Genomic DNA, 26,376 nt, shown 5'->3' on the forward strand with positions numbered 1-26,376 from the left:
TTCCCGCCTGCAGGTTCTGGAGCAGCACATGGATGGGCGCTGGAAGGGGCACATTCACGACAGCCCGAGGGGCACTGACCGCGTGGGCTACTTCCCCCCCTCCATCGTGGAGGTCATCAGCCGGAGATCAGGTCAGCGGTTCCCACGTATCCCGCAGGGGGAGCCCTTCCCCACGGAGGATAAAAGCCATCAGGGCTGGGACACGTTCAGTTTTTTTTACAGCAATCCATCTCTATCTGGAGGCATCTCCACCTCTAATTAACGTCATTGTTGCCATTCAGTACAATAATATCTACCCATCTGAAATGTAATCAGTGAAAAGGTGGAAGTCTGCTTCTGTGTGTTTAAAAAATATCACAAAACCATATTTGCCAAAACAAAACAGTGAAGGAAACAAGGAAACTGAGAAGAAAGTAATAATAATTTAAAATCAGTTACTGTATGGTGACAGTAAGACCTTTCATATAGTCATATTGTTGTTGCAAAACCTTGTTTGGTCCAGTGGAGGAGCACCTTTGCAACACTGATTCCTCTATTCCTTTCTTTCTTTTAGCTTAGAGATCATTTCTGAAACTGCTATGGTTTGTTTGCATGAATAACAACAGTGTCAACAGATCAATGAGCAGTGAGCAGCCACAAAGAAGAGATACAGGACTTATTGTGAGAAAAAAGAAACATAAAATGTGGTTCTGATAACCATGTGTTGACAGGGGCTCAAAGAGGTTCAAAGAGGAATACGATTTTTAAAGTAAGGACAAGAGTCATAATGCATAAACAGCTCCCTCCATAGAGAGAGAGTCCGCCACCCCTCATGTACTAATAAGATTAGCAGGGCCGAGACAGGAGCTGTCAGGAACTAAGATCACTTATAAAACTCACTCCACTGGGAGGCTTAAGAAAATGCACCACCCTGTTCTTTTTCCTGTAAAAAGGACCATATATTTTCCCGTTTTAGTAACACACAAAAGCAGACAAATCATTTTTGGTGCCATGGGACATGTCGTAACATTGACAGCTGCAATTTCCTGTAGCCATAAAGCTAAGAGGCCTCTGGCAATACTTTACAACAGTTTTGAAAAGCAGAAAACCCATCAAATGGCTTATATGAGTATTAAAATCTCTCACAGATCTTGAACGCTGAGGTGAGCCAACATGTGTGTTTGAAACAATTCAGTGGTGGTGCATCTCTGACTGCTCTTAGAAAGGTTTTCCAAAAGCCGGGCTGAAGATGACTCTTGTGCTTTTCATTTTTCTTGTTCTGTTATTAGTAAGGGAAATATTTCTATCCATTGTGCCCCCATCTAAATCTCCTTAGATTATAATGTGATTTCTCATAGTCAGTCTAGAACAAGGTTAATGCATCTTCATTGACAAAAATGAATGAGTTCTAAAACACAGAACTGGTAAGCTGAATAACTTATGAAATTGCCTGGTTTTGCAGCCCAGTTGCTGCTTGCTGTTTTCATTTCTGACTTTATCAGTTTGAATTGGGAAGCTGATGTGCCTCAGTGTTTTCAAATTCATACAGCTTTATTGACATGACTGGTAAATTACAGTGTTGCCAAAGCATATACAATCAATATAACATCTACTTACATTTCCTCTCACTAGTTTTCTCTCACTAGTGGTTGCCCAGCTCCCAGGGTGACCTCTGTAGCTTGCCCAATACCTGTGTATTCAGCTCATGTGACAATGAAGAGTTACAGTTCTTCTTCTATAATGCAGGGAATGTCACTAACAACTGTGGAGGCATATAGACTGGATGTAAATGAAAACTGAACACGATAAGCCCTGAAAACAACCGCACACCTTGTGATTTGGTGAATAAGCAGTCCAGCAGGCAGCCAACAATCTGTTCAGACTGTAAATGAAATATCACTTTGAATGGCAAGATTAACATCAGAGGTGACATTTAATTGATTATTGTTCATTGGTGGTCTCCTGAGTGTCCTACCTAGTAAAGTTGCTCACTTATAACCCAGGTTGACTCTCATAGTCAGCTCATCACAGGTTCAAATCCTGGCCATATCCTAAGCCTACTGATTGAGATTGCCTAAGCAGTAGCAGCAGCACACTGGGCTGAGTACTACCATTACTGATCACTTGGCCATTGTATCCTGCTGAACTTTGATGTCTGAAGTGTGCCATGTGTCTATGAACTTGGAGTGCTGTCAGTGAGAGCTGCGTTGGTTCTCCTTTTAATTCTGTTATTAACTGCTGTAGGTTTAGTAGGGCTTGCAGTGAGGAAAATGTCTGGCCATTGCAATGAGCTGAGTCAGTTGAAAGTTGGTGGTTCCAAACTAAGGGAAAGGGTTGGCAATCTCATACATAGAAGAATACAAATTAGTTTGCATTTCTTTATTAAGTCCCCCTCCATCACCACCTGCATATTCTCTGATCCACCATTTCCTGAACACCTGCTTCCCACTGATCTGTTTTTCCTTCTTCCTCCAGCGGGGGGCACCCTGTCCCGCCACTCCTCCCTGCCCACCCATCGCCAGCAGTTCCTCTCCAGACCCCCCCCTGCCAGCCTGACCTCCCCTCAGACTGACGACTCCTACACGCTGTACACAGCCCCCCCTCACCTGGCCTTCACTCGCACCGGCGGCCTGGATGACAGCACAGGTAGGCCAGGAGCTGCCAGGGAGACCCACAGAAAAGACGTGCAGAATGAGACTCTTGAGTTCTAGACACCTTGAGTGTGAAGAAGAAGTGCTTTTGGCAGAGTTTGAAGGATATTCCCTTTGAAGATTTCTCAGCATTGTCAAACTTTATTTTTACCAGTGTCTTCTGGTTTTGGACAGACATGAAGTATGGTATGTGTACAAAATACTCAGTGTCTGCGAAGCTATTTACATATTTTACACACAGAAACTCACAAGATCGTCCACTCTGTGTTTACTTAGCTTTTCTTTTAGGCCTCTGTACTTCAGTTCCTTTGAGTCCTGTGTCAGTGCAGCGACTGAGGCAAATTCAGCAGTCTAGTGATATGAGGACTGCAGCGTTTCTGGTCGTACAGCTTGTAAGGACTGAGTTAGTGTGAGTTAGACCTTGAGAACTCCAAACCAGGTTATATCCTGGTCCTTCTATATGGATGACAGTCCTCCCCTTTTGAATCTGCTCCTTGACCTCCCTTGGGAAGCAGAATACGGATCTCCAGGGTTTGATTGAAGCCCAAACATCTCTTATCTTTCCCCCTTTGAGGTCAGGCTGCAATCATGATTGCATCTACAGCTCAGAAGCAGTAAAAATTCCAGCAGCTTTATTGCCTTTCTACTTCTGCAGCTATGTGGCCCATGTCATGTTTTTATGTCTCCACTCAGAGTTGCAAGGAAAAGACTTGAAAAGCTGTCTGTGATTTTGTGTGCCATCTTCTGTCAGTGTGTGCTCCATTAGTGTCTGTGGAACTGGGTCACAGAAATCTTCTACTGCTTAAGTGTAAATGGCCGCTTAATCTCATCTGCTGCCGATCTTATTGATCTTGGCTGCTTCATGGGTATAAGTAATAGCTATAGTCACAATACAGCTGAACAGAAGGTAAATGTATTATTATACCATCATACATTTTGTGCTTGAGATAACCTTTATTCATGGACATTTAATAAACTTTAAATGTGAAAGACTTAATTCATACGAGTGATGATAAAGGCATAGTGTTTATTATGATAGTAAATCTAATGGATGCAATATTCTGAGCTATTATTAAGAAGTATATACAGCTCTTTTTTGTAGTTTTCAACTCTTGAGTACTGAGGTTTGAGTACTCTCTGACAGACTGCTTTTGAGATAATCACAGATGCTTAGATTGAGTGTCTTAGGTCTGATTGGTTTATCATCCAGTCATGAAGACTAATTGCTCAGATGCTTTTCCTACAGCATGAGTAGAGCCAAGGCACAGTGACAGGAGAGTCCTCTATGTATGTGATGCAGACTTCATGTCATTAGTAATCACATCTTTAAACTACCTATACCCTCATCAATAACATCTTGGGATTTGGGGGTACCTGTTGTCATCATTGTCACAATCTGTGCCATCACCACTCAACCCTGTTCTTTGATCTCCTTCCACTAACTGTATTTAATGATTTATAACAAATAATCAGTCATCTGTTTGCCCAGCCTTACACTCCTGGTCATCACTAATTCAGACGTTCAAGTGTGGGTGTCCTTGGGAGATGCAGACTTCAGCAGGAGACTTGCATCCAGTCCTATACTGTATATACAGTGGTGTGAAAAAGTGTTTGCCCCCTTCCTGATTTCTTATTTTTTTGCATGTTTGTCACACTGAAATGTTTCAGATCATCAAACAAATTGAAATATTAGACAAAGATAACACAAGTAAACACAAAATGCAGTTTTTAAATGAAGGTTTTTATTATTAAGGGAAAAAAAAAAATCCAAACCTACATTGCCCTGTGTGAAAAAGTGATTGCCCCCCCTGTGAAAACATAAATTAACTGTGGTTTATCACATCCTTGGAAAGCTGAGTTCAATTTCTCTAGCCACACCCAGGCCTGATTACTGCCACACCTGTTCTCAATCAAGAAATCACTTAAATAGGACCTGCCTGACAAAGTGAAGTAGACCAAAAGATCCTCAAAAGCTAGTCATCATGCTGCGATCCAAAGAAATTCAGGAACAAATGAGAAACAGAGTAATTGATATTTATTAGTCTGGAAAAGGTTATAAAGCCATTTCTAAAGCTTTGGGACTCCAGCGAACCACAGTGAGAGCCATTATTCACAAATGGCGAAAACATGTAACAGTGGTGAACCTTCCCAGGAGTGGCCGGCCAACCAAAATTACCCCAAGAGCGCAGCGACGACTCATCCAAGAGGTCAGAAAAAAACCCACAACAACATCCAAAGAACTGCAGGCTTCACTTGCCTCAGTTAAGGTCAGTGTTCATGACTCCACCATAAGAAAGAGACTGGGCAAAAATGGCCTGCATGGCAGAGTTCCAAGACGAAAACCACTGCTGAGCAAAAAGAACATAAAGGCTCGTCTCAGTTTTGCCAGAAAACATCTTGATGATCCCCAAGACTTTTGGGAAAATACTCTGTGGACTGATGAGACAAAAGTTGAACTTTTTGGAAGGTGTGTGTCCCATTACATCTGGCGTAAAAGTAACACAGCATTTCAGAAAAGGAACATCATACCAACAGTAAAATATGGTGGTGGTAGTGTGATGGTCTGGGGCTGTTTTGCTGCTTCAGGACCTGGAAGACTTGCTGTGGTAAATGGAACCATGAATTCTGCTGTCTACCAAAAAATCCTGAAGGAGAATGTCCGGCCATCTGTTCGTGACCTCAAGCTGAAGCGCACTTGGGTTCTGCAGCAGGACAATGATCCAAAACACACCAGCAAGTCCACCTCTGAATGGCTTAAGAAAAACAAAATAAGAGACTTTGGAGTGGCCTAGTCAAAGTCCTGACCTGAATCCGATTGAGATGTTGTGACATGACCTTAAAAAAGCGGTTAAGGTTCGAAAACCCTCCAATGTGGCTGAATTACAACAATTCTGCAGAGATGAGTGGGCCAAAATTCCTCCACAGCGCTGTAAAAGACTCATTGCCAGTTATCGCAAATGCTTGATTGCAGTTGTTGCTGCTAAGGGTGGCCCAACCAGTTATTAGGTTTAGGGGGCAATCACTTTTTCACACAGGGCCATGTAGGTTTGGATTTTTTTTTTTCCCTTAATAATAAAAACCTTCATTTAAAAACTGCATTTTGTGTTTACTTGTGTTATCTTTGTCTAATATTTCAATTTGTTTTATGATCTGAAACATTTCAGTGTGACAAACATGCAAAAAAATAAGAAATCAGGAAGGGGGTAAACACTTTTTCACACCACTGTATATACTGCAAAGCTTCTGTTCTTTACATTCTTCACTAATCGATCGGGAGTTTACAGTGCCACACTTCCCAGGATTTTAATAGAGGAGTAAAAGGATTCATGAATCCATTACTCCAGGACCACATTTTGGAGGATCCTTGATGTAGGATTGTAAAACAATAATAAAATACCTTGCACAAAAGGGAGCTGACACAGACATCCGTTATTGCAGCTTGCCCATGTGCAGAAACCTATAGCCATCCAAAAGTAGAAAAGACTTACAGTATAGCCTTCCGAAAGTGTCTAGAAGATGGTGCACTTATGCATCTTATGATTTCAAAATCTCAGTTTTATCTGCAGGCTGTCCAGGAGAAAATAAATAAACAGAACAGCTTTATTAAAGCAGGAGAAGAAAATGTTTGGGTTTTACACACTGACACACCTGCAAGCTGGTATTCTTAACTGGAGAAAGGGGTTAATACATCGCCCCCCCCTTTTTTGTGCAGGAGGGAAAGCATGTGGCCACATGGGACATGCGCTTTTGAGCCCCCTGTGTCCCCTCCCTCCTCCCCAGCCATGCCCATCGTCTATGAAGTCTTTGTGTTCAATAGGTACACCACCTGACAGCCCCAGTTTCCTCCTCTCTGAGCCAGCCAGTCCCAGTGAGGACGTCTGGGTCCTGAGGAGCTCAGTCATTGGTAAGACACTTCCCAGTGCCCTTCAACCCCACCCTTACCTGTCCCCATTTCCATGGCTGCCATGCAAATCACCCCCAGGGTAGTTAGATCTGCCTGACTTGCATCTCCCTGACACCTCAGCTTCCTGAAGGGTACCACCCAGCTCCCAGATCCCAGGATATTCTGAGTGTGATCTGCCTCTTAGCACCACTGTTCGTCAGCATGCTAAGGCCTGTTAGAGACCCAATAAGTCATTACTCACTCTTGCTTACTTTTACTGTACTTACATTCGCATGAGATATTTACTTCATTAAATAGGAAATAGGTCATCGAAGTAACCTGAAACTAACTTCCTTTCTGTCATGTTAAAACGCAAAGTGTACTGTGTTCTGGAGCCTCATAACTGTGGGAGAAAATAAAAATGTCCACATGCTGATTATAGTCTCAGTAGTTTAGTGGAAGCTGTTTATACAGTACATACTGATTGTTTTATACATAAGCAAGGGGCAAGTTCTCAGTTTCTCAGAGTTTCCTGGGATGAAAGATTCAGGTGCCCCCTGCGCTAAAGTGTCCCAGCCTGGCTGTTATTACCCCGCCTGCTGCTGTACCCTCCTTTCCTGTGGTAGTCCCCTCCTCCATCCCCCAATTTCCTATACTTCACTCTCTCCCATGTAGCGAAGCTGTAGAATGTTCCTGGTATTATACTGCTCCTTGGAGACACAGGAGATCACAGTGTTGGTGTAGGGGACTGGTGCATCTACATGATTGGCTGATCAACTTGTTAAGGCCAATAGTAAACCACCAATGAAGTACTGTCTTCACAAAAGAGTGCCAATATGCTGATTTAACACTCAAGATAAGGGTGTGGTCAGCTAACCCCTGGTGTTTATAAATGTACTTTTCTCGATGTATTTAATAATAGTGTGCCTGGGCATTCTAAAGCAAACAGATCAAAAAGAGATGTTGAACTCCATACTGAATCATACTAAGGACTGAGGATCTACAGAAGGAAATGACAGAATAAAGCAGATGAAAGCTGTTGTTTGGGCAGAATTTGGGTTGGTTATCACATTGGGTCAGATACATACTGTAGAGGTGTTGTGACAGATAATACGAACTTTGCCAGATTGTGGTCAGATTTCATTACTGTGTTCAAGAAAAACATTTTTTTTTCATTATGTGCATGACAAAAAATTAAGCATAACAGTCACAGAACCTATAATATGACTATACTATAATCAATATGCTCCCATGCTTATTGTTACTGTTAGCTTAATACTTCCTGTAGTCCAGTTTAGGTGACCCTTATTATTTCATTCTGTTTCCTCGTAAGACTTCAATTCAATACTGTACCTTATTAATTGGCTGACTCATAGTATCTTATATTAAAGTTGCCTACTGGCTCTGAATAATTTTCCTTCCCAGCTCCACAATTTTGGGAATCTGTTAATAGCCCAAGTGGGTGTTTAATGAAGTTGGCCTCTTTTATAATCAGGTGCTGTAGTCTTCTCTCCTTTAAAACAATTTAATTTAATCTTAAAAATGAATTAGTATATCCAGACCCACTTTAGATTACTGGGGAAAAGTCAGACCCAAACTCCTGGTCATATCAGTGCTGTTCTCAAATCATCTGAGCCACCCAGTCTGTTTGTGCTACGCCAGTTCACAAAAATGATAGAGTTTCATAACTTTGCCAAATATTTAAAAACCTGTTTGGTTGGTGAGTTCACTTGATGAGGGTGAGAAACTGCTTTTTTGCATTGCATTTAACACACATTAGGCAGTATAAGGTGGGCAGAGCTGCTTATCCAAGACAGCAATACTTACTCAGAGAAAGTCTTCTGTGTCTCTGTGTGAAGAAGCGACTCCTGGCCTTCTAAGAAAGATTAAACTGCTAGCAAAAAAGCAGAATTATTTTGCAGACAAATCAAGGCCATTTGTTCTCTGATTGAGCTTCCTAGGGCTGTTGGGAGCAGTGCTCCCACACACTGAGGATGAGGTCAGGTTGTGCTCTCCTCCGAGTAACTGAAAAATCCACAAAGAAATGCAATAAGTAAAAACGCCAAAACATCAAAAAAGCTTTGAAAGTTTTTGGCTGCTAGTTTCAGTCCTCAATGCTGCTTCCTTGACTCCTCTTGAAAAAGCAGCATCATTTTAATAAGGCGTTAGGGAAGCTATGTGTCCTGGCCATCGTGGGGCTGGGCTTGACTGCCAGCTGCTTGAAGGTGTCAGGGTAACTTTGATCCACCTGGTTTACAGAGATCTCGGTTTGGCCTTAGACTTGTCACAGGTCAAATGGCCCACTGGAAGTGAAGTTCAGTTCAAGGTTTCTTTGCCATTTGTAACAAGTACATTGGAATTCCTATCCATGCTTATTCACTCAGTGTACGGACAGGTGAAGACAACAATCCATAAAAACGGTGATCGAGTGGTGCAAAAAGACAGTATCTTTGTAGTATGTGGTATACAATACACTACAACATACAGTACAGTATCGAAAACAATATACAATTTACAAAATATAAAATACAACTTTCAGCAGTCAATGGCTGGTGTCAGTTTGCATTTAGCTATTAGTTTTACATAACTGTTTCTGAAGCTGGTGGTTGAGGTATGCGTGGTGAAGTGCATTTTCTGTCCTGGAAGCTGTGGCTGAATATTTTTTAAGTGTTGTTCCGGCTTCGAGGCGTGTTGACCGAATCCCTCGCAGTGCTTGTGAGGGAGCCCGGCCTGGCCAGCATGTGTCTCAGCCTTCTCCCCTTTCCTCTACCTGTTAGCCGGAGACCGGAACAGCGTGGGCAGCACAGGCAGTGTGGGCAGTACCCGGAGCGCGGGCAGCGGGCAGAGCACGGACAGCAACAACGGACAGGCGCCTGGGGGCCTCACGGATGGTGCCAAGGTGAGGGAACACCACCGAATGCTGGAGACTAATTAAGGGAATAGTTCATCCTCATAGTTTCACTGATAGGGAATAGTTCATCCTCATAGTTTCTATTTTGGTGCTTTAAACGAGAGCGTCGGAGCCCAGTGCAGGCGTAGTGGCTTATCACTCATGTTAATTGCACTCAAACAGCCAGGTCACTAGACTGAATCGGTGATGTACTGATGATTTCCCTTTTTTTGGGGTGGTTCCATAAAAATAAAAACAAACAGGAGGATGCCATTTGGCTCCTCTAGTCTGTTTGGTGGTTAGTATAAAATTGATCCAAGGATCTCATCCAGCTGTCTTTTGGACTTATTCTTTCAGGTAAAGAAGTGCTTCCTGTTTTCAATTTTAAATGTACTTCAGTGTAATTTCTGCATCTGTCCTCTGATTTCTGTGTCACTGTTCTTTCTGCTGAGTTGACTGTCGGTACCTTTGAGGATTGTGAATGCTTGTATCAGGTTCTCTCGTCAGTCTTTAGCGTCCAGGATTTTGTTATGTGCTTCTGAGAGATGTTTAGGAAGCCATCTCTTCAAAAACCAGTGGGAGTAGCATTTTAAATGTTTCTATTTGACCTTGATTATAAAGATGCCAGTTTCCCTTTCATTGTAATGCGGTTATCTGGTGTCCATGATTCCTCCAGCACCCAGCTGTCTCTCCCTGATAAATGGAAGTGAATAGATCAGCTAACAGGCTATAAAGCTTTAGTGAGCCCCTACACCATTAAAACTAGGGGCTGTTTGAATGGGGCAGCTTGAAGGCAGATACTGCATCTGCTCTGTTAGTGTGCATAAACTGGTTTATGACCGCCTTTATTTATAAGTGACTTCTGCTCAATATTTAAGGGTATAGCTATAGTGTAGTGTCACTGATCCCCATTAAGTGCTAACTGGCTTGTGAAATTAGTGCCCGTGGAGTGATTTCCTATAAAGCTCTGGGAAAGAGATAATGAAGTGACGTAGTGACTTAATAGATTTCACCATTAGAGTAAAAGTTCATTGTGAATATATATACGGATTTAAACCTGATTAAATTAAGTTATTTCATTCGATCAAAGTGTAAAGCACGGTTTTGTTTTACAGTCTGTCTTCTGAGACTAAATCAGGATGTTTTATTTGTTCTGTTTTCCCTCTCTCAGTCCACATTTCTATTTGCTATGATCAAAAATAGTTACTTTGCAGCACATAGCCAAAGGTCACGGTATTGTTTCACCGGCACTTACATTGTAATAAAGATTATTTAATTTTTAAAGTTTTGAAATTAATTTCAGAATTATCTTTTGTACTATTTCAGACAGAAAAGATGACATTTTATTGATCGCTGATGGCAAACATCAAGATGGAAAGCTGAAGGCTTATCCCTGCTGTTCTAAAAAAAGTATACTTTTTTTTTTCCAATGCAGCCAGCGCCCTCTGTTGGAGACCAAGTGCAACAAATCAGTGCTGGTTCTGACCTGGCAAAACAGGGGGAGCAGCCGTCAGGTAAGCAATCCTTTTCTTTTTAATACTGTTAACTTCTTTACAATTAAAAAAAATGCTAAATACAGGTATGCATAAAAATGCTTTTTTTTCTGTGAATGGTCAGCAGTCAAGAGAAAAACTGGCAGGGACTGTCCAGTATTGTCCTGAATTAAAAAAAGTCAGCTGTGCTCTCTCGCCTCTTGAGAGTGAGAATGAATGTTACCATTCATCCTAAATCCAGAAACATAAATTATTGGCTCATTGTGGGCATTTGTTTTCTGATTGTTCTTGGCAGATTGGAACAAAATAAAATGTAAAACAGGTTTTCTCTCAAATTATTCTAAATTAAAACCATCGTAAGCCAATGGAATTCCAAGTGTGTGTAATATACATATCTTTGCATTTGTTGTGACATACATCTTTAGTAGAATATTGCAGATTTATGAATAGGATTAGTAGTCTAATTGGCTTCTAGGAAAATTGGCCCTGTTGTCAGTCTGTGTCTGTGTCTGTGTCTGTGTCTGTGTCTGTGTCTGTGTCTGTGTCTGTGTCTGTGTCTGTGTCTGTGTCTGTGTCTCTGTGTCTCTGTGTCTCTGTGTGTCTGTGTGTCTGTGTGTCTGTGTGTCTGTGTGCTCTGCAATGGACCAGTGTCCAGTTGAGGGTGTATCCTGCACTGTGCCCAGTGCTCCCAGGATAGGCTCTGGGCCACCATGAGCCTGAACTGGATAAGCAGTTATTGAAAGTAATGTGATGTGGATAGTAGTCTGTAGGGATTGTAGTCCACAGCAGCAGCTGATTGGTCATGTGGTTTTGCAGCCATACTGTATAAAGCCTGTCACCCGTCCTTGTGAAAAATTAGCTTAAACTCCATAAAAAGACAGCATAAAGGTTACTGTGAAACACACATAGGAACCCTTATGTGCTTTAGCAAAACAGCCCTTGAAAAACTCTTCTTGTAATTCCTTATAGACCAGAGATAGGAATATATGGTTATAATAGAACACCTATAGGGAATCGTATGTTTAATAATAATAATAATAATAATAATAATAATAATAATAATAATTGCTTACACTTATATAGCGCTATTCTGGACACTCCACTCAAAGCACATTACAGGTAATGGAGACTCCCCTCCACCACCACCGATGTGCAGCCCCACCTGGATGATGTGACGACAGCCATAGTGCGCCAGAACACTCACCACACATCAGCTATTAGTGGGGAGGAGGGCAGTTCATAGTTGGGGATTATTAGGAGGCCATGATTGGTAAGAGCCAATGGGAAATTTGGCCAGGATGCCTTTTCATTTACCATGAAAAGGTTCTTATTTATTGCCTTTGGCTTTTTGAAGGTGAAATGCTAAATTGTTACAGTAAAAAGATGCATCATTGTCAATTTTGCCACCGATAACTGCTGTTTGCAAATAGATTTTATTATTTTATGTGCAGAATGTTCTTTTCATCTGTAGTGCTTCTTACCCTGTCTCATTAAAACAAATTCAATTCAATTGTATTCAGACCACGTAATAATTAAAATACAGGCCACAATGAAATCAGATCAGACCGGCTAGACAGCCATGAAATAATTGTACTGCAAAGGGCTAAGACTTTAGAATGACAGTACTTAACTTCTTGATGAACAGGAAAATAAAGAAAAATGTGAAATTCGTGCCACCCCTTTAAGAAAGTCCAGTGAAGTGAGCTCTTTAAGACCACCTCGTAGGCTGGGGCTGTGTGGGAGAGTTGTTTTGGGCTGCTCAGACAAATACAGTGTCTGGTTTCTAGCCCAGCTTCAGGAAAGAGAGAGGGTGCCGTTTTGAGCACAAGTCTTCCAGGTGTAGTTACCAAAGTCATTTGTAGGCTGGGATATTAATCACTGGGGCAGTCGGGATGCGTGTGGCATTTCTTAGGAATGGTAAGACTCTTAACTGTACCTTTCATTTCTTCCCTAGATGGCTTCTTTGGGGTTTTTAGAGGTTTTTGTTCTTATTGTGATGAGCTGTCAGTTACTAAGAGGCAGGTCTGTTGCTGCATGCAGACTGTGATGCTGTTTGTTTTCAGTCCTTGTGCAGTATGCATTTGTTTCTCGTTATGGTTATCATGACAAAGGGTAAAAAACAGCTCAGTCTCAACTTCATTACTCCAGTTTACTGAAAGTACAGTGAGTACTTTAATAGATGTATTTAACTAAATCTAGCTTTTGCCCATTAAGGGGGTCTTGTTAGACTTCATTTAACATTGCCTGATTGTTGCACTTGTTTTGTGAAATCCTGCATGGTGCTTTCAGGATATAATCTGCAAGTTTGTTGTTATTTAACACACTTTCCTTCCACAACATAGCAATTGGCAACTTTCATTTCTGTAATCCAGTGGCTCTCAATCCGAGAGGACCCCTGTGTCTGCTGGTTTTTGTTCCAAATGGGCCCTTAATCACCAGTGCTATGTTTACGGTAACTGATATGCTTGTGAATTTAGACTTGTGTTCTGCACTCTCTTTGGTTAAAAAAAATCCCCTAATTAAAGTGCATCGATTTAAAAACTTCCAGCACACTGAACTCTATACAGTCTATCCTCAGCTTACAAGTTGAGAATTGGCTCCCTTATTTCCTGCTAAACAGCTTTTAACTGGTGATCAGTTGACGACGAACAGACCGGTGGGAGTAACACTATCAGACTATCTATTCTAATTAGCCTAAATTAGCTAAAGTTTTGGGGTGGTTCAAAAACCAGCAGACGCGGGGGTTACCCATGACCAGGATTGAGAACAACTGTTACAAACAGTGTACCTGAAAGACTGTCCTACTGTATTTATCATGAGTTCCCTTGCTGACTGTACTGTGATTCAACACTTGTGACACTGAAGAGACAGCATTCCCCTCTGATCCCTGCTTCCCTCTTTTGGAAATGTTCATTTTGTTTTTGGGTCATCTTTTGGCTAAAATGAAGTTCATATACCACCGATCTCTGAGAACAGTCTGTCATTATCACATCGATTTCTTCCCACATTGCAGAACGTGGCACGGGTCAGTTTGTTTACAGTACGTCTGTTTGCCTACAGTATGTGTAAACAAGGTATTGTTTTAGTGTGGGAATATTTAAACTGAACATAAAGTTTTCTTCTACCCTGAGTGTGTCAGGGAGGTTGGCTAGTATGTAAAACCAGTCGCATCGGGAAGTGATGACATGGTTAAAAGAAGAGATGACACCATGTGACATCATTGAGAGTGAAGAACCTATTACAAGGAATCAATACAGGAGCAAATACTGAAAATTCTGAACCCGAACCAACAGGGTTCCCTTAAGAAAGACAGGAAAGTGGAAGCAGTAGATGAACTAGTGACTGGCAGATATATGGATGGTGAAGATAGCGAATGTCTTTATGGGAGCCTTCAAGATGACGTCATCCTATAATGGATTAAAAAGGGTTCTTGTTTCTGCTGCTGCACATGATTCCTGATAACTATTTTAGATTTTTTTTTCATGTTGTGGTACATATTAATTATTCCACATACATGCATCTTAGAGATGCATCCAATATTTTTGCATTTTCATTGTAGTTTTTAGTATATTAGGTAGTATGATAAAAGTACAGATACGGTTTCTGGCCATTATAGAGTTTAAAGTGATCACCACACCTCTAGACCTTTTACTCTCTGTACAGGTATGAGTATTATGCATGTTTGTCACGTTGTGGCAAAATATGCCAAAAATAAAAGCAAATGTCACCTGTGACAAAGTAGAGGAAATGTTAGTATAGCGTGAGGTAATATAGTAACTCTTTACCAAGAGCTAGTTCACAGATGCATTTCAGGGGAAAAATGACAAAAATATTCAATATTCCATTCAGTATCGAAGTCCAAATTGAAAAATTGAAATGTACAATCATTTGTATATCCTCAACTTATTTTCCAGAGCTACAGTGCAAAACACTTATTGTATTTTTTCACGATATGCGCAACACACCCTGCAAACTATTAACCTAGCCAGTCTATGACGTTAAGAAGCGAGAACAGTCTGTGTCTGTAGGCTTCTCTGTGCAGGATGGCCAGATTGTTATTGTGGATGAAGGAACACAAAGTCATGTTTGGTGTTGACAGTCTGTGCCTCGGGCTCCTCATTCCTGTCTGAGAAGTTGTTTTCCTATGAAGGTGGAGACAATTTGTTACCATGGCGAAAGTCCAGAAAACCTGACTTGTTTACAACGGAAAACACAGCCTCAGGTAGTTACGGCGCATTCCTGTGGACCAGGTCTCTCTTACTGTTTTCTGGGTCTCTTTATACACAGAATCAAAGTGAAATGATTAACATTTCCATTGAGGGAGGGAAGAGAGATGTACATTCATTAAAACTTTAAACGAGTAGCTATCCCGGGAATTGACCGAGCTTTCATCCCCTCTGAAGTTAGGGCCGAGGTCAATTCTTTATTTAATTTATATTGAGTTTTATCTTTTTGTTTCTAGCTATCTTGTTTCCCTTCAGATTAAAGCATATTCTTCTCTTTTATTCTTGCAAAGTTGAATTAACCACACATATGAAACCTATTTAAATACTTTCCTGTTTTCAACCATAATTGTTCTGTTGTAAGACATTTTTCATAAATGGGGAAAACTAATTACAGCTCTGTCCAGTTTATGGAGACACATTTGTATCTTATTGAAGATATACAAGTACAAGTACTGCACAGCTGTTGCTGTAAAGGTCCTGTCTACAGTATGGCCAGGCATACCTGGTCAGCTGTATTATACCCCCTGTACCACCCCTGTTGATCTGTAGTACAGACCAAAAGTCACACAAACAGAATGTGGCAATTCCCTGGATCTTCCTCGGTGGAAATACTATGTAATATATCGTGCCTATAAGAATAGTTACACTGTGATACTAAATTCATTAAAATCTATGGCTTTCCTACCTGTACTTACCCAACTTAAGTCAAGGCACCAGTTACACAAAATAGTTATTGCAATACGTACAATAAGTAGTAAATTAAATACATTTTTCCTCATCTGAAATATTGCATTCAACATGTTCAACTACTCTGTGCAAGAGCCTTAAACTCTTTGAACACTTAAGGGGAAAACTAAAGACAAATGTATGATGATGGACTTTGTATAACCGGCCTGTGTTCCTCAGGTGGGATGCTCTTGCAGTCGCTAGGGACCGGATATCCATTACTACAAAGTGTGCTGGATGTGCATCTTATCTAAGATGCTGGCTCTAATCAGGGGAGTTCTGAAAGTCAACATTGCAACCTTTCCCATGACTGAAGGCACCTCAGATGTCATTGTTTGTTCATTATGCTTGTACCAGATGTTAGCCATAGTCATGAAACAGAACTCTTGTCAGTCTTTGGCCTTTAAATTCAAGTAACATTTAAGGGAATAAAGGAAAGTGTAGTTGAAGGCACCTACTGTAGCTTGCCACTCAGTGTACTAAGAGGGCACAAACCAGAAATGGTGACTCTGTTATTGTGCTACAACTAGTATTGTCAATCAGTCCGAGCACATGATTAACTAAATGGTCAAACTCCTTTGCTTCCTCCAAGTTTAAGAGCTAAGCGATATATGATGGTTGAATGAAGGTTTTTGTTGAGGCTCCAATCCATCAGAGCCCAGGCTGACTATTTTCATGTTGTTTTATTTCCATCCATCCATTTTCCAACTGCTTTATTCAACACGGAGTTGCAGGGCAGCCACAGACTGGCAAGCAGCAGGCACAAGGCAGAGTACACCCTGGACGGGATGCCAATCACACAAATAACACTCACACCAGGGCCAATTTTCCCAGAAGCCAGTTAACCTACCAGGATGCCTTTGGACTGTGGAAGGAAACCGGGACACCTTGAGGAAACCCACGAAACACGATAAAACATGAGGAGAACATGCAAACTCCTCACAGATAGCACCACAGGAATTGAACCCAGGCAGCAATGCAACAATGCTAACCACTGTGCCACCGTGCTTTCCTATTTGATTTGTGCCCTTTACAACTTTGGATTTTCTGAGAATTGAACAATCCTCTTGTAATCCTTCAAAGAAACATTTTGAATCCTAGAGAGACACATAACAAGATCCATTAGGAATCCATTGTGGGGTGAAACACTGCACAGAACACTCATACTGCGAGTGGCACAGCAAGATTCTGAAATCCGAGGAACTTTGTGAGTCTTCGGTCAGCCTCGGTTGCGAAGTGGCATTGGCACAGGTTGAATGACATTACTTAAGTAGTGAATTCACTGGCAGTGAATCTGGACATTCTGGGGTTATCTGCCAGAAAGTTCATGTCTTTTGGCTCGATGTCCTTTGGAGTGATTGTCCTGTAATGAACTGTGGGTTCATCCTGTGATTTCAGGGGGGTTGCGACGACAGAGTCAGAACAGCTTGCGGTCCGGGGAGCAGAGCTTCTCGTCCCAGTTCATCCGGCCAGAGCAGCTCCTGGAGGGCAAGGTGAGGAGCAGGGCCAAAGCACTTTTCCTTTTCTTATCATTCATATACTGTCGAAGTGTGCCTCTACGTCTACATAAAGACTATGCTTACACCATCCACACTGTGAACTTTCATGCCCCCTGCTTATTTTCACATGCAAGCCTGTAGTACCTGTGGGTATATCTTGTCGGAGCATGGAGAGAACTCGCTGGCAGAGGTTATTGCTCCTAGTCTTTGAGGGTTCTGCCAGCCCTTCATTGCCTCTGTTCCTGTCCTTTCCCTGCAGGATGCCGAGGCAATCTACCAGTGGCTGAGCGAGTTCCAGCTGGAGCAGTACACTGCCAACTTCCTCAACGCCGGGTACGATGTGCCCACGATCAGTCGCATGACCCCTGAGGTGAGCAAGGAAGCCAGACCATACCGCCCAAGATAAACTGGCAGTGACTGTGGACACAGTCAATAGAATACAAGTTCTTCCTGGTCCTATAGGACTGTGCTGTGTGTGTTCAAATAGAGTTAAAAAAAAGTTAATTGAACTTATGCACAGGCTGACTTTGCTCTGAAGGGCACTTTAAAAATGCATCCCCTGTGTGTTAACGGATGGTGTCTGATTTTCTGTCTAGGACTTGACTGCCATCGGAGTGACCAAGCCAGGCCACCGGAAGAAAATCTCCATTGAAATCAGTAACCTGAACATACCGGAGTGGCTGCCAGACTATATTCCAGTAAGTCCAAGATCATGGAGTCTTAGAGATATCATTAGTAGTAACAAAAAGCAAGGATTTGGTGGAGTGGGAGGTATTCTGAAGGGCTTAGATAGATATGATGAATGAATGTTTATCAATGTAGCTCTTTTCTTTGGCTGAATTTTGATTCACCATTCTGTACCCTGAGCTCTTAGATCACGTCAGCCTGTGCATTTAAACCACATTTACTGCTAACGCATTACTTTATGTTAAGGTGGTCTGAAGAAATCTCCTGTTCTTCCCGTTCATTTGAAAATGAAGCAATTATTTACTAGATAACTAGATCTTAATCCTTAGTCCTAATAATAGATAAAGATATTGTGATGAAACTAATGACACAAAACGTGACTCTCTTTCAACAATATTTATCCTCAAATGATGCAATCTTCAGTATCCATGTGTGACAAAGAATGTGAACCTATAGATTCAGCAACTGGAGGCTCCCCCTTGAGCAGCAGTGACTGCAGATAAACTGCAGGTAACTGTTGATCAGTCTCTCACATCAGGTTTGAGGAAGAACTCAAATTTAGTTATCTAACAATTATATCTGGGGTTCACAAGCTTTTTCTTGGCACTGTTTGCAGTAGAGTTAAAGATGTTCTTCCCAGGCAATTACCTTTTTGGGACTTTCCTTTACTGTCTTCCTCTTACATGGCACCTGCAGTCACTGCAGTCCTGCTCATGAGTGGCAACACACCTGTGCACAGCTGGCAGCTGAACACTATTGTGACCATTGTGGGATACTTAGTCGTACTGCAAAGTGCCGTAAAAAAGCAATTACAAAGTAACAATATATTGAGCAATAGGAAGGACAGTTTTTTTTACACGAGATTATAAATCTTTCACACAACAAAGAAGAAAGTAGTCATGACTTTTTAGCTTTTTTCTCATCCATAAAATATAGTGCCAACATCTGGGGATGCATTTGGGGATGCAAGGATGGATGACTGTTGCTTTGCTGTTGTAGCATCCTCTGGATTTTATTTCACATACACCCTTAATTATATAATCAAATAATTTGTTTGGATCAGATCAGCCAGTTTCTGAAGTCTTTGCTGATTGAAAAAGTTCCTGTATAATTTGCAGGACATAACCAGGTGTTTCGAGGACTAGAGCCCATCCTGGTCCTAAAAGTTTAATAAGATAGGGTGGAGTGATGGTTCTTCTTCCCCGCATTCTAGGTTTCTGAAGTGTCAGGTGTGAAACTGAGTGTCAAACTGTGTGGTATGGAACAACGTTCTACAGCATGAGGGCCGATTGAGAGGAGGTCATTGTGCCCATGTAGCCCCTTTGGTAGTTCATATTTAATTCCAGTAGTTGATCCAAGCATCTCATCCAGATGTTGCTCAATGAAGTCAAGGTGTTATTTTCGACAACATGGCATGGCTGCTTGTTCCACACTCCCAAACCCTTTGTGTCAAGCTAATGAAAGCATTTCTAGTAGTGTTCTCTGGTACATGTTTTACATTACATTTACAATCCCCCTTAATCCCTGCTCCCTGCCTGTCACAGAGTGACCTGGGCGAGTGGCTGAGTGCCATCGGGCTGCCCCAGTACCACAAGAAGCTGTCGGAGAATGGCTACGATGCCATAAGCATTGTCCGGGACATCACCTGGGAGGACCTGCAGGAGATTGGCATCACCAAGCTGGGTAACATGAGAAGAGGGGTGACATTTGTACTATAGATCTCTCCTGCTTTATAGCACAGAAAGTGTGTTACAGTAAACTAGTCAAGCACAGGACATCACAGGACATCACAGGAAATCACAGGACAGGATGAAAAAGCATGGAGAGCTGGGAAACTCTTAAGAACACATGGTATTACCATGACAAAAGCCTGGGATCATGAAAGAGCACTTTCCTAGTTAGCATAAGAATAGTGCTACATTTGAGCCAAAATATAGTCAAAACTGTTCAGATTGTCCAAGTGTTTTTGTCCGGTAAAACATTTTATATGAAGCACATTGTGTATTGAAGTCTTTTATGCACCATAACAGGAAGAATGTAGGAAGAAGGAAGAATTTTTGCATCCCTGTACTCAATTATTATAACTGTATTTACTGATCAAGATCATTAAAAAATGTTACTATGGCAATGCTTTGATAGTAGAACATTTGTTCATGGTACTGTGGGAGGTTTTCATGTTTGTCTGCCTCCAATGAACATTATAATATATTACACTGGCTATGCATCTGTCAGTGTCTAGTGCCACAACGCGATGTATAATTGCAAATTCATCTGTGATTACAGCTTTGAGTTTTGCCTTTCAGAGTTTGGAGTTCCTTGTGTTTAAATAAAGCTTCCCTGTGTCCATCCCATCAGGCCATCAGAAGAAGATGATGCTGGCGGTAAAGAAGCTGTGTGATATCCAGAAGGCACAGAACCTGGCAGAGGCAGGAAGCAGGACCTTGCGACGCAAGCTGCCTGGTGCCTTGGAGCTTGTGACCATTGAGCCACTAGAGGGTGGGGAGTGCCCTTCCCCCCACACGCAAAAGATGCTGACTTTTCAGGACAGCGAGCTGAGTGCGGAGCTGCAGAGCGCCATGTCCAACACCTACAGTGGCTGCCAGGATGGGCTGGTCATCAAGAGTGTTGCTGGTATCTCCTGCAGCCAGGAGAGCATTGGCACCCGCTCACGTGGCTCTGGGCACTCCCAGGAGCATCCGCTGGCACGCTCTGCCCCTTCCAGCCGCTCGCAGGAGAGTCTGGGCAGCGGGGACAGCAGCAGTGGTAGCAGTGGGGGCCGGTCCCGGACGAATCAGGACACTTTCCGCCTGGAGGGGACCAATGGGAGAGCTGGGGGTAGCCCCGCGAAGGAGCGCAACATTCCAGAGGGACGGGACCAGCGCCCTCTTCTGTCCTCTAAGGTGGGGGTACCGTCCAAAATGGCCCTGCTCCAGCAGAACCCTACTAGCATTACTCCACCACATACCCCCGGGAAAGTGCCAGGGGGTTTTGTGTACCCTCCTGTTCCAGTGAAAGCCAAGCCCAATGCCTCTCCAGTCCTGCCTTTCCAAGGATCACCCCAGGGATCTCCAGCCCAGAAGGCCTTCACCTATCTTCACTCCCACTGTGGCAGCACAGACCTGGACCGCAGCCCTCTCACCAAGCCTCTAGCAGGCGCCGTGCCTCTGCTTAGCCAGCGTGGGGCTCCCCTGAATGGAGATCTCCTCTTCAAGCCCAAGAAGCGCTCGCAGAGTCTGACTCGCTATGCCCTATCAGATGGAGAGCCGGACGAGGAAGAGATGGCTCCCACAGGAAACCTGGCCTCTTACGCAACCTTGACCCGCCGTCCCGGGCGCAGCCAGCTGGTGCACCTGCAGGCCGGCCCTGAGCGCAACGTCAACCGCAGCCAGTCCTTCGCCATCCGGGCCCGTAGGAAAGGCCCGCCTCCGCCCCCGCCCAAAAGGCTGAGTTCCGTGAGCGGTGTTGTCACCTCCGAGCTAGCGGATGCCATGACACCCAGCGGTGTGGAGACGGAGAGCGTGGGCAGCGTGAGAACGATCACCGCCATGCTGGAAGTCTCGGGGAGCTGTCCAGTTGGAAAGGCTGTAAATGACGTTCACTTCCGAAAGATTGACAGGTCCCTCCAGGACCCAGCCAGCCCTGCTGATCCCGGGAGCTTGCCTCTACCTAAGCCAGCCTTGCCGCAGGCCCCCAGAGAGCATGTAGGGAACAGAAGAAGGACACTCAGTGAGCCAGGGGTCTCGGAGACAGACAAAGTTGACATGGATGGTGAGGTTAAATCTGACACAGAGGATGAGAATAAGTGCAAGCCATCCCTGGACAGCTCCTCTTCGCCCCACAACAGCTCGAGCGAGTGCATACCTTTCGCTGAAGAAGGGAACCTCACTATCAAGCAGAGGCCCAAGACAGGTGGACCTCTTAAACCCGAATCCTCTGCTGAAGCAGCAGAGAAGGCCCGTGCCCCTAAGACCCTGGAGGTGCCGGAGTTCAACTTAAAGGAGTCAGACACTGTGAAGCGGAGACACAAGCCCAAGGAGAAGGAGCAGCAGCATCAATCGCCCACTGAGAGCAGGGAGGAGGCTGCCTCTGCCCCCATTGGGCCCCGCTATGCCGAAGCGCAAGCCGTCAACATTGTGCCTGCCTCAGGAGGTGCAGACTCTGGGAATAAGCGAGATTTTGAGGACGATGATGACGTGGGCTTCCGCATTGCGGAGATCGAAAAGAGCTTGCAGTGCCTTGAAAAGGGCACATCAGGGAAGCCTCAGAAGCCACCTCTTTCCCCCAAACCGGCCAGCCCTCAGAAACCAGTGGCGGACAGCAGCTACACTCGACACAGCACCCTTGCAGCCCCAGGTACTTCCCCAGCTACTTTCACGCCTGAAACAATGTTCTTTCTTGTTCAGCCACCATGCTGGCTTTACACCTGCTTCAATAAAACAAACAAATCAATAAAGCCTTGTATCTCATAAAGATTTGTGGTTAAGAGTCTAGACTCTCACTTTCGCAAAATGAGATCAAAAATCGCACAAAGGTTGTTTTGGTGCTTTTGTAGCTCATAAAGCCAGAAATTGTTCTGATAGCTGTGCAGTAGGTGTTTTTTTTCCATCCCTACATTATGGATTTTTATAGCTACATTTAGCAGCAGCAGTGACAGACATGCCTCTACTCCTCTTTGCAGAAGCTGGGACCCATGCAGTAACCCTCAATGTTGTCCAGAGCCTGGCCTTTGCAGCTCCCACAGCCTGCAGCCCACGATCGCCAGTACAGACCCCTACCAGCAGCCTTCAACCACACATGGTACCCCAGAGTCAGCAACTAAAAGCAGGAAAGCCCCAGGCCTGTCTGATGGGCCCAGCTCCGGGCTCTGTCTTGGTGCAGCGGCGGCTGGAACAAACCAGTACATCTCTTGAAGCAGCCCTGAAGGCTGTGGAGAGAAAACTCACCCTGGAGGACAACACTGATGGGTAATGAGAACAAGCACACCTTCCCTGTACTACACTGAGAACTATGCCGTGTGTACTGCAGTTACTACATAACGCTGCCCATCTGAGTTTTATCCATGGGATACAGAAATCCGTATTATTTTTTGTTCCAGGTGAAAAGATGCAGTATTGTTGCCTTACTTAACAAAAAGATTCCAGCAATATGGGTTGCGAATATTCAAGCAAATACAATTATTCTAACAAAATATCAAACATAAGGGGCCTATATAATGTATTGCAGAAAGTCATATTAGCAAAATGGCTTTGTAAAAATAAACACTTGTCTCTCAAATTCAGTGTCCTTTCTTGTGCTAGTTCAATATCTACAACCAACAAGTATGAAGGTGTCAAGTGAATCAAAGTTCAAAAAGTCACTTTCTGACATGAATGCATATCTATATGGCCCAACTCCATTCATATCCCCACAGTCCATTTTAAGGATAGTAAACAAATTGGGTCTAAACTGGACTGGCATTACAGTATATATAGCACGAAGGTATGTGCATACTTATGCTGTGTGCTACTAGATACAACAAGACCATACAAATGTACAAGACTGCTGCATTCTAGCTGTCAATAAACACTGTTTAATCTTACTGAGGAGTGACTGTACAGTAGTTTGAAATGTACAAAATGTCTGTACAACTAAATCAGTCTGTACAGGCACAGTTCATTTAATCAGATTGTACTTTTTGCTCTGTATTTATAATACAGATTCTTAGAATCCCTCAGCGATTCAACAGCCTCTGTAGGAACTGCCTGTATTTCTTTGGCAGTTCATGTTCAACAAATCACAATCATTCATCATGGACTATTTAATATTAATGTGGGTAAGCATGTCTAAGATCCTGTTGTCAGGATCTATAAAACTACACCTGTCTCTGAGATGGATGTACTGCAGGGAACATTTCACCTGCAGTCTCATTGGTCTAAAAATGAGCTGCTGTATTGTGTATACACCCACAGTTAGTACAGTAGATGTACAATAATTCCTCATTAAAATATCTCTGCCTGCTGCATGTACCTGTAGTTATCTTTGGCACAACCACTAGAAATGTTGACCTCAGTTTTTTTTCTCTATTTTAGTGGCACCAGCACAGTCAGGTCAGCCGGGAACATTCTAGATGACATTGGAAACATGTTTGATGACCTCGCTGATCAATTGGACGCCATGCTGGACTGAGACAAGGGGTCACCAGGCCCCAGGATACCCCCACTGCAAAACAGCTGTCCTGCCTGTGGCAGCACTAAATATCCTCTGTATGAGTATAATTGCAAAGGCTTAATCATTATAAGTTCTGCCTCGACCCACTTCCTTAGAACAGACCAGTAAGGAGGGGATCCCTAAAAGCATGGAGTATCCAGAGTTTGGGCAGCAGACTGAGAGGATGCCCCGTGTAACCTGAAAGACACTGTCAAAACAGAGAAAAGGGAGAGTAAATTCCTGCCGATGGAAGATAGAATGCACCCCCCACCCCCCTGTTTTTGGCAATACGTCAACACAAGCACTTACACAGTTCTGTATCATGCTATAACATGACCAGAGCTGTCATGATTTGAAATACAGGGATTTTCCTAAAATGCTACATTGGGTGTAGACCACCGAATGTGTGCTTGCAGATCAGGAACAAAAAAAAGCCTTCATTTTAAGGATGCATTAATTTTTCTTTTAGTCACTGCTCCCCTAATTCCTTTATAATTGTGTTTTCTTTTGAAAATGTTGGCACTTAAATGCGAAAAGACTGAAAATCTGTTCTTCTGATAGTTCCTCATTGAAAGGTATTCTGCCAGATAGATTAAACTTTTTTAGCGAGCTCCGAAAGAATCCATCCCATCCTTTTTCCTGTGTCAGACACGTGCTGGATTCAATGCACTGAGTGACATCACACTTCTAACTCTGGAGGGGGTGATTTTTACTTTCTGTACTGAATCCCATCTCTTTTATACAGTTTGTTCCCTAGCTGAAGTTTCTGGGGCTCTGTCAGGACTTTTCTATTGACTCTCCTGCTAAGACCAAAGCGTTCACTTGCTATTCTACTGTGCTTAGTATAGGTTGAATGGTCCAGAATTTCACCTTTCCCTTCGAAATTGAGAGGGTATGCCAATTCAAACTTGAAAAGAATCTTGAGCTTTTGTATGTGTCACCTCATCCTCTAATCCTAAAGTTGCCTCTTTTGTAAGATGATATAAAAACATTTAAAGCAAATATCATTATTTTTTAACAAAAGTGATCCATTCCTTTCCGTTAAAAATGTGTATTTAACTTTATTCAATGGATGAATTGCACAATGGACTTAAAAAAGGACTGTAAAGGATAGCAGTTCAGAAGAAACAATAGTAAATTACTTTTGTCTTTGACATATGTGTACAGTATGTATTCTCTTAGGGTTAAAACTGACTCACTAAAATAAATACTTTAATTAAAGCTACAAATATATATTTAACAGGGTAGCGTGCTGAGCTGCTAATTAATTCGGTCTACTGAAGTGCTCTGTGCCACCTTGCCCATGGGCACTGTTCAACATGACATGCCAGACTAGTTTATGAAAGCAGCAGAGAACAATATCTAATATGTTGAATATACACTTATTTAATTCTTTTATTTTTAACTTTGAAAGAAAGTTTTCATCTTTATTTTGGCTTTTAAGTAAAAGAATTTGAAGCATACTAGAATAGGGTTCAATTGCTCAGAGATCTTTTTAGATCAGGACATAATAAATATTGTAAATGAGGCTGTTAGGCTTACAGTACCTTGATCATTTGGTCACTCAGTCATTTCCTGAAGCATCAGAGAATTGGCTTCAACACCTCACATGCAGCATAGCAAGAAGAATTTGAAACACGGGTCTGCAGAATCAGAATGTCAGGGAATTACGCTACCTCTACAGCCTCACTAATATATTACCCTCCCAAATAATCAGAGAACCATAAGGTCTATCCAGTCCAAAGTGGTGAGAAAAGCTGAGCGCACAGGATGTTTTAGGACCCTACCAAATTCAGGGTTATTGTGATCAATTTTGCTGTCATTTAAAAATGGCTACATTTCATTTATACATTTATGACGTATAAATCTTAACAGATTTATTTTGTAATTTTATGTCACAGTGCTGTAATAAAACATGAACTTGTGTTGAAAAGCAGCAAAAAAAAACTAGTTAACGAAAGCAATGCTCTAGTTTCAATGGTCATTCATATGCAGAGGAACGTGGAATTATTGGCTATCAAAAGATCACACTGTGCTTCCTGATGTCATTGGCTAATTAACATTGTTAATAAATGCATTATTGTAAGAGGAGACCATTTGGCCCATCTAGTTTCTATTTGGTAGTTAGTAGCTAGTTTATCCAAGAATCTCATTCA

At 42.6% G+C, this 26,376-nt stretch overlaps 1 protein-coding gene across 2 annotated transcripts in view; it reads left to right on the plus strand.

Annotated features, from left to right (window-relative positions):
* caskin2b (CASK interacting protein 2b) overlaps positions 1 to 24,833 on the plus strand; it is a 123,779-nt gene extending 98,946 nt beyond the window's left edge. The window contains exons 11-21 of one of the 2 annotated variants that reach the window (XM_088927818.1): positions 14 to 131; positions 2,455 to 2,625; positions 9,291 to 9,412; positions 10,839 to 10,917; positions 17,247 to 17,341; positions 17,607 to 17,717; positions 17,944 to 18,045; positions 19,579 to 19,717; positions 20,390 to 22,387; positions 22,713 to 22,998; positions 24,103 to 24,833. In XM_088927818.1, the coding sequence (XP_088783944.1) occupies positions 14 to 131; positions 2,455 to 2,625; positions 9,291 to 9,412; positions 10,839 to 10,917; positions 17,247 to 17,341; positions 17,607 to 17,717; positions 17,944 to 18,045; positions 19,579 to 19,717; positions 20,390 to 22,387; positions 22,713 to 22,998; positions 24,103 to 24,199 (3,318 nt within the window). In that variant the 3' untranslated portion in view covers positions 24,200 to 24,833. The remainder of the gene's footprint in view (positions 1 to 13; positions 132 to 2,454; positions 2,626 to 9,290; positions 9,413 to 10,838; positions 10,918 to 17,246; positions 17,342 to 17,606; positions 17,718 to 17,943; positions 18,046 to 19,578; positions 19,718 to 20,389; positions 22,388 to 22,712; positions 22,999 to 24,102) is intronic. The other variant, XM_088927819.1, reaches the window with a different exon arrangement.
* The last annotated feature ends 1,543 nt before the right edge of the window (positions 24,834 to 26,376 follow it).

This window comes from Atractosteus spatula, chromosome 11 (genome assembly GCF_055471065.1).
Source record: "Atractosteus spatula isolate fAtrSpa1 chromosome 11, fAtrSpa1.hap1, whole genome shotgun sequence".
Taxonomy (NCBI): Eukaryota; Metazoa; Chordata; class Actinopteri; order Semionotiformes; family Lepisosteidae; genus Atractosteus; species Atractosteus spatula.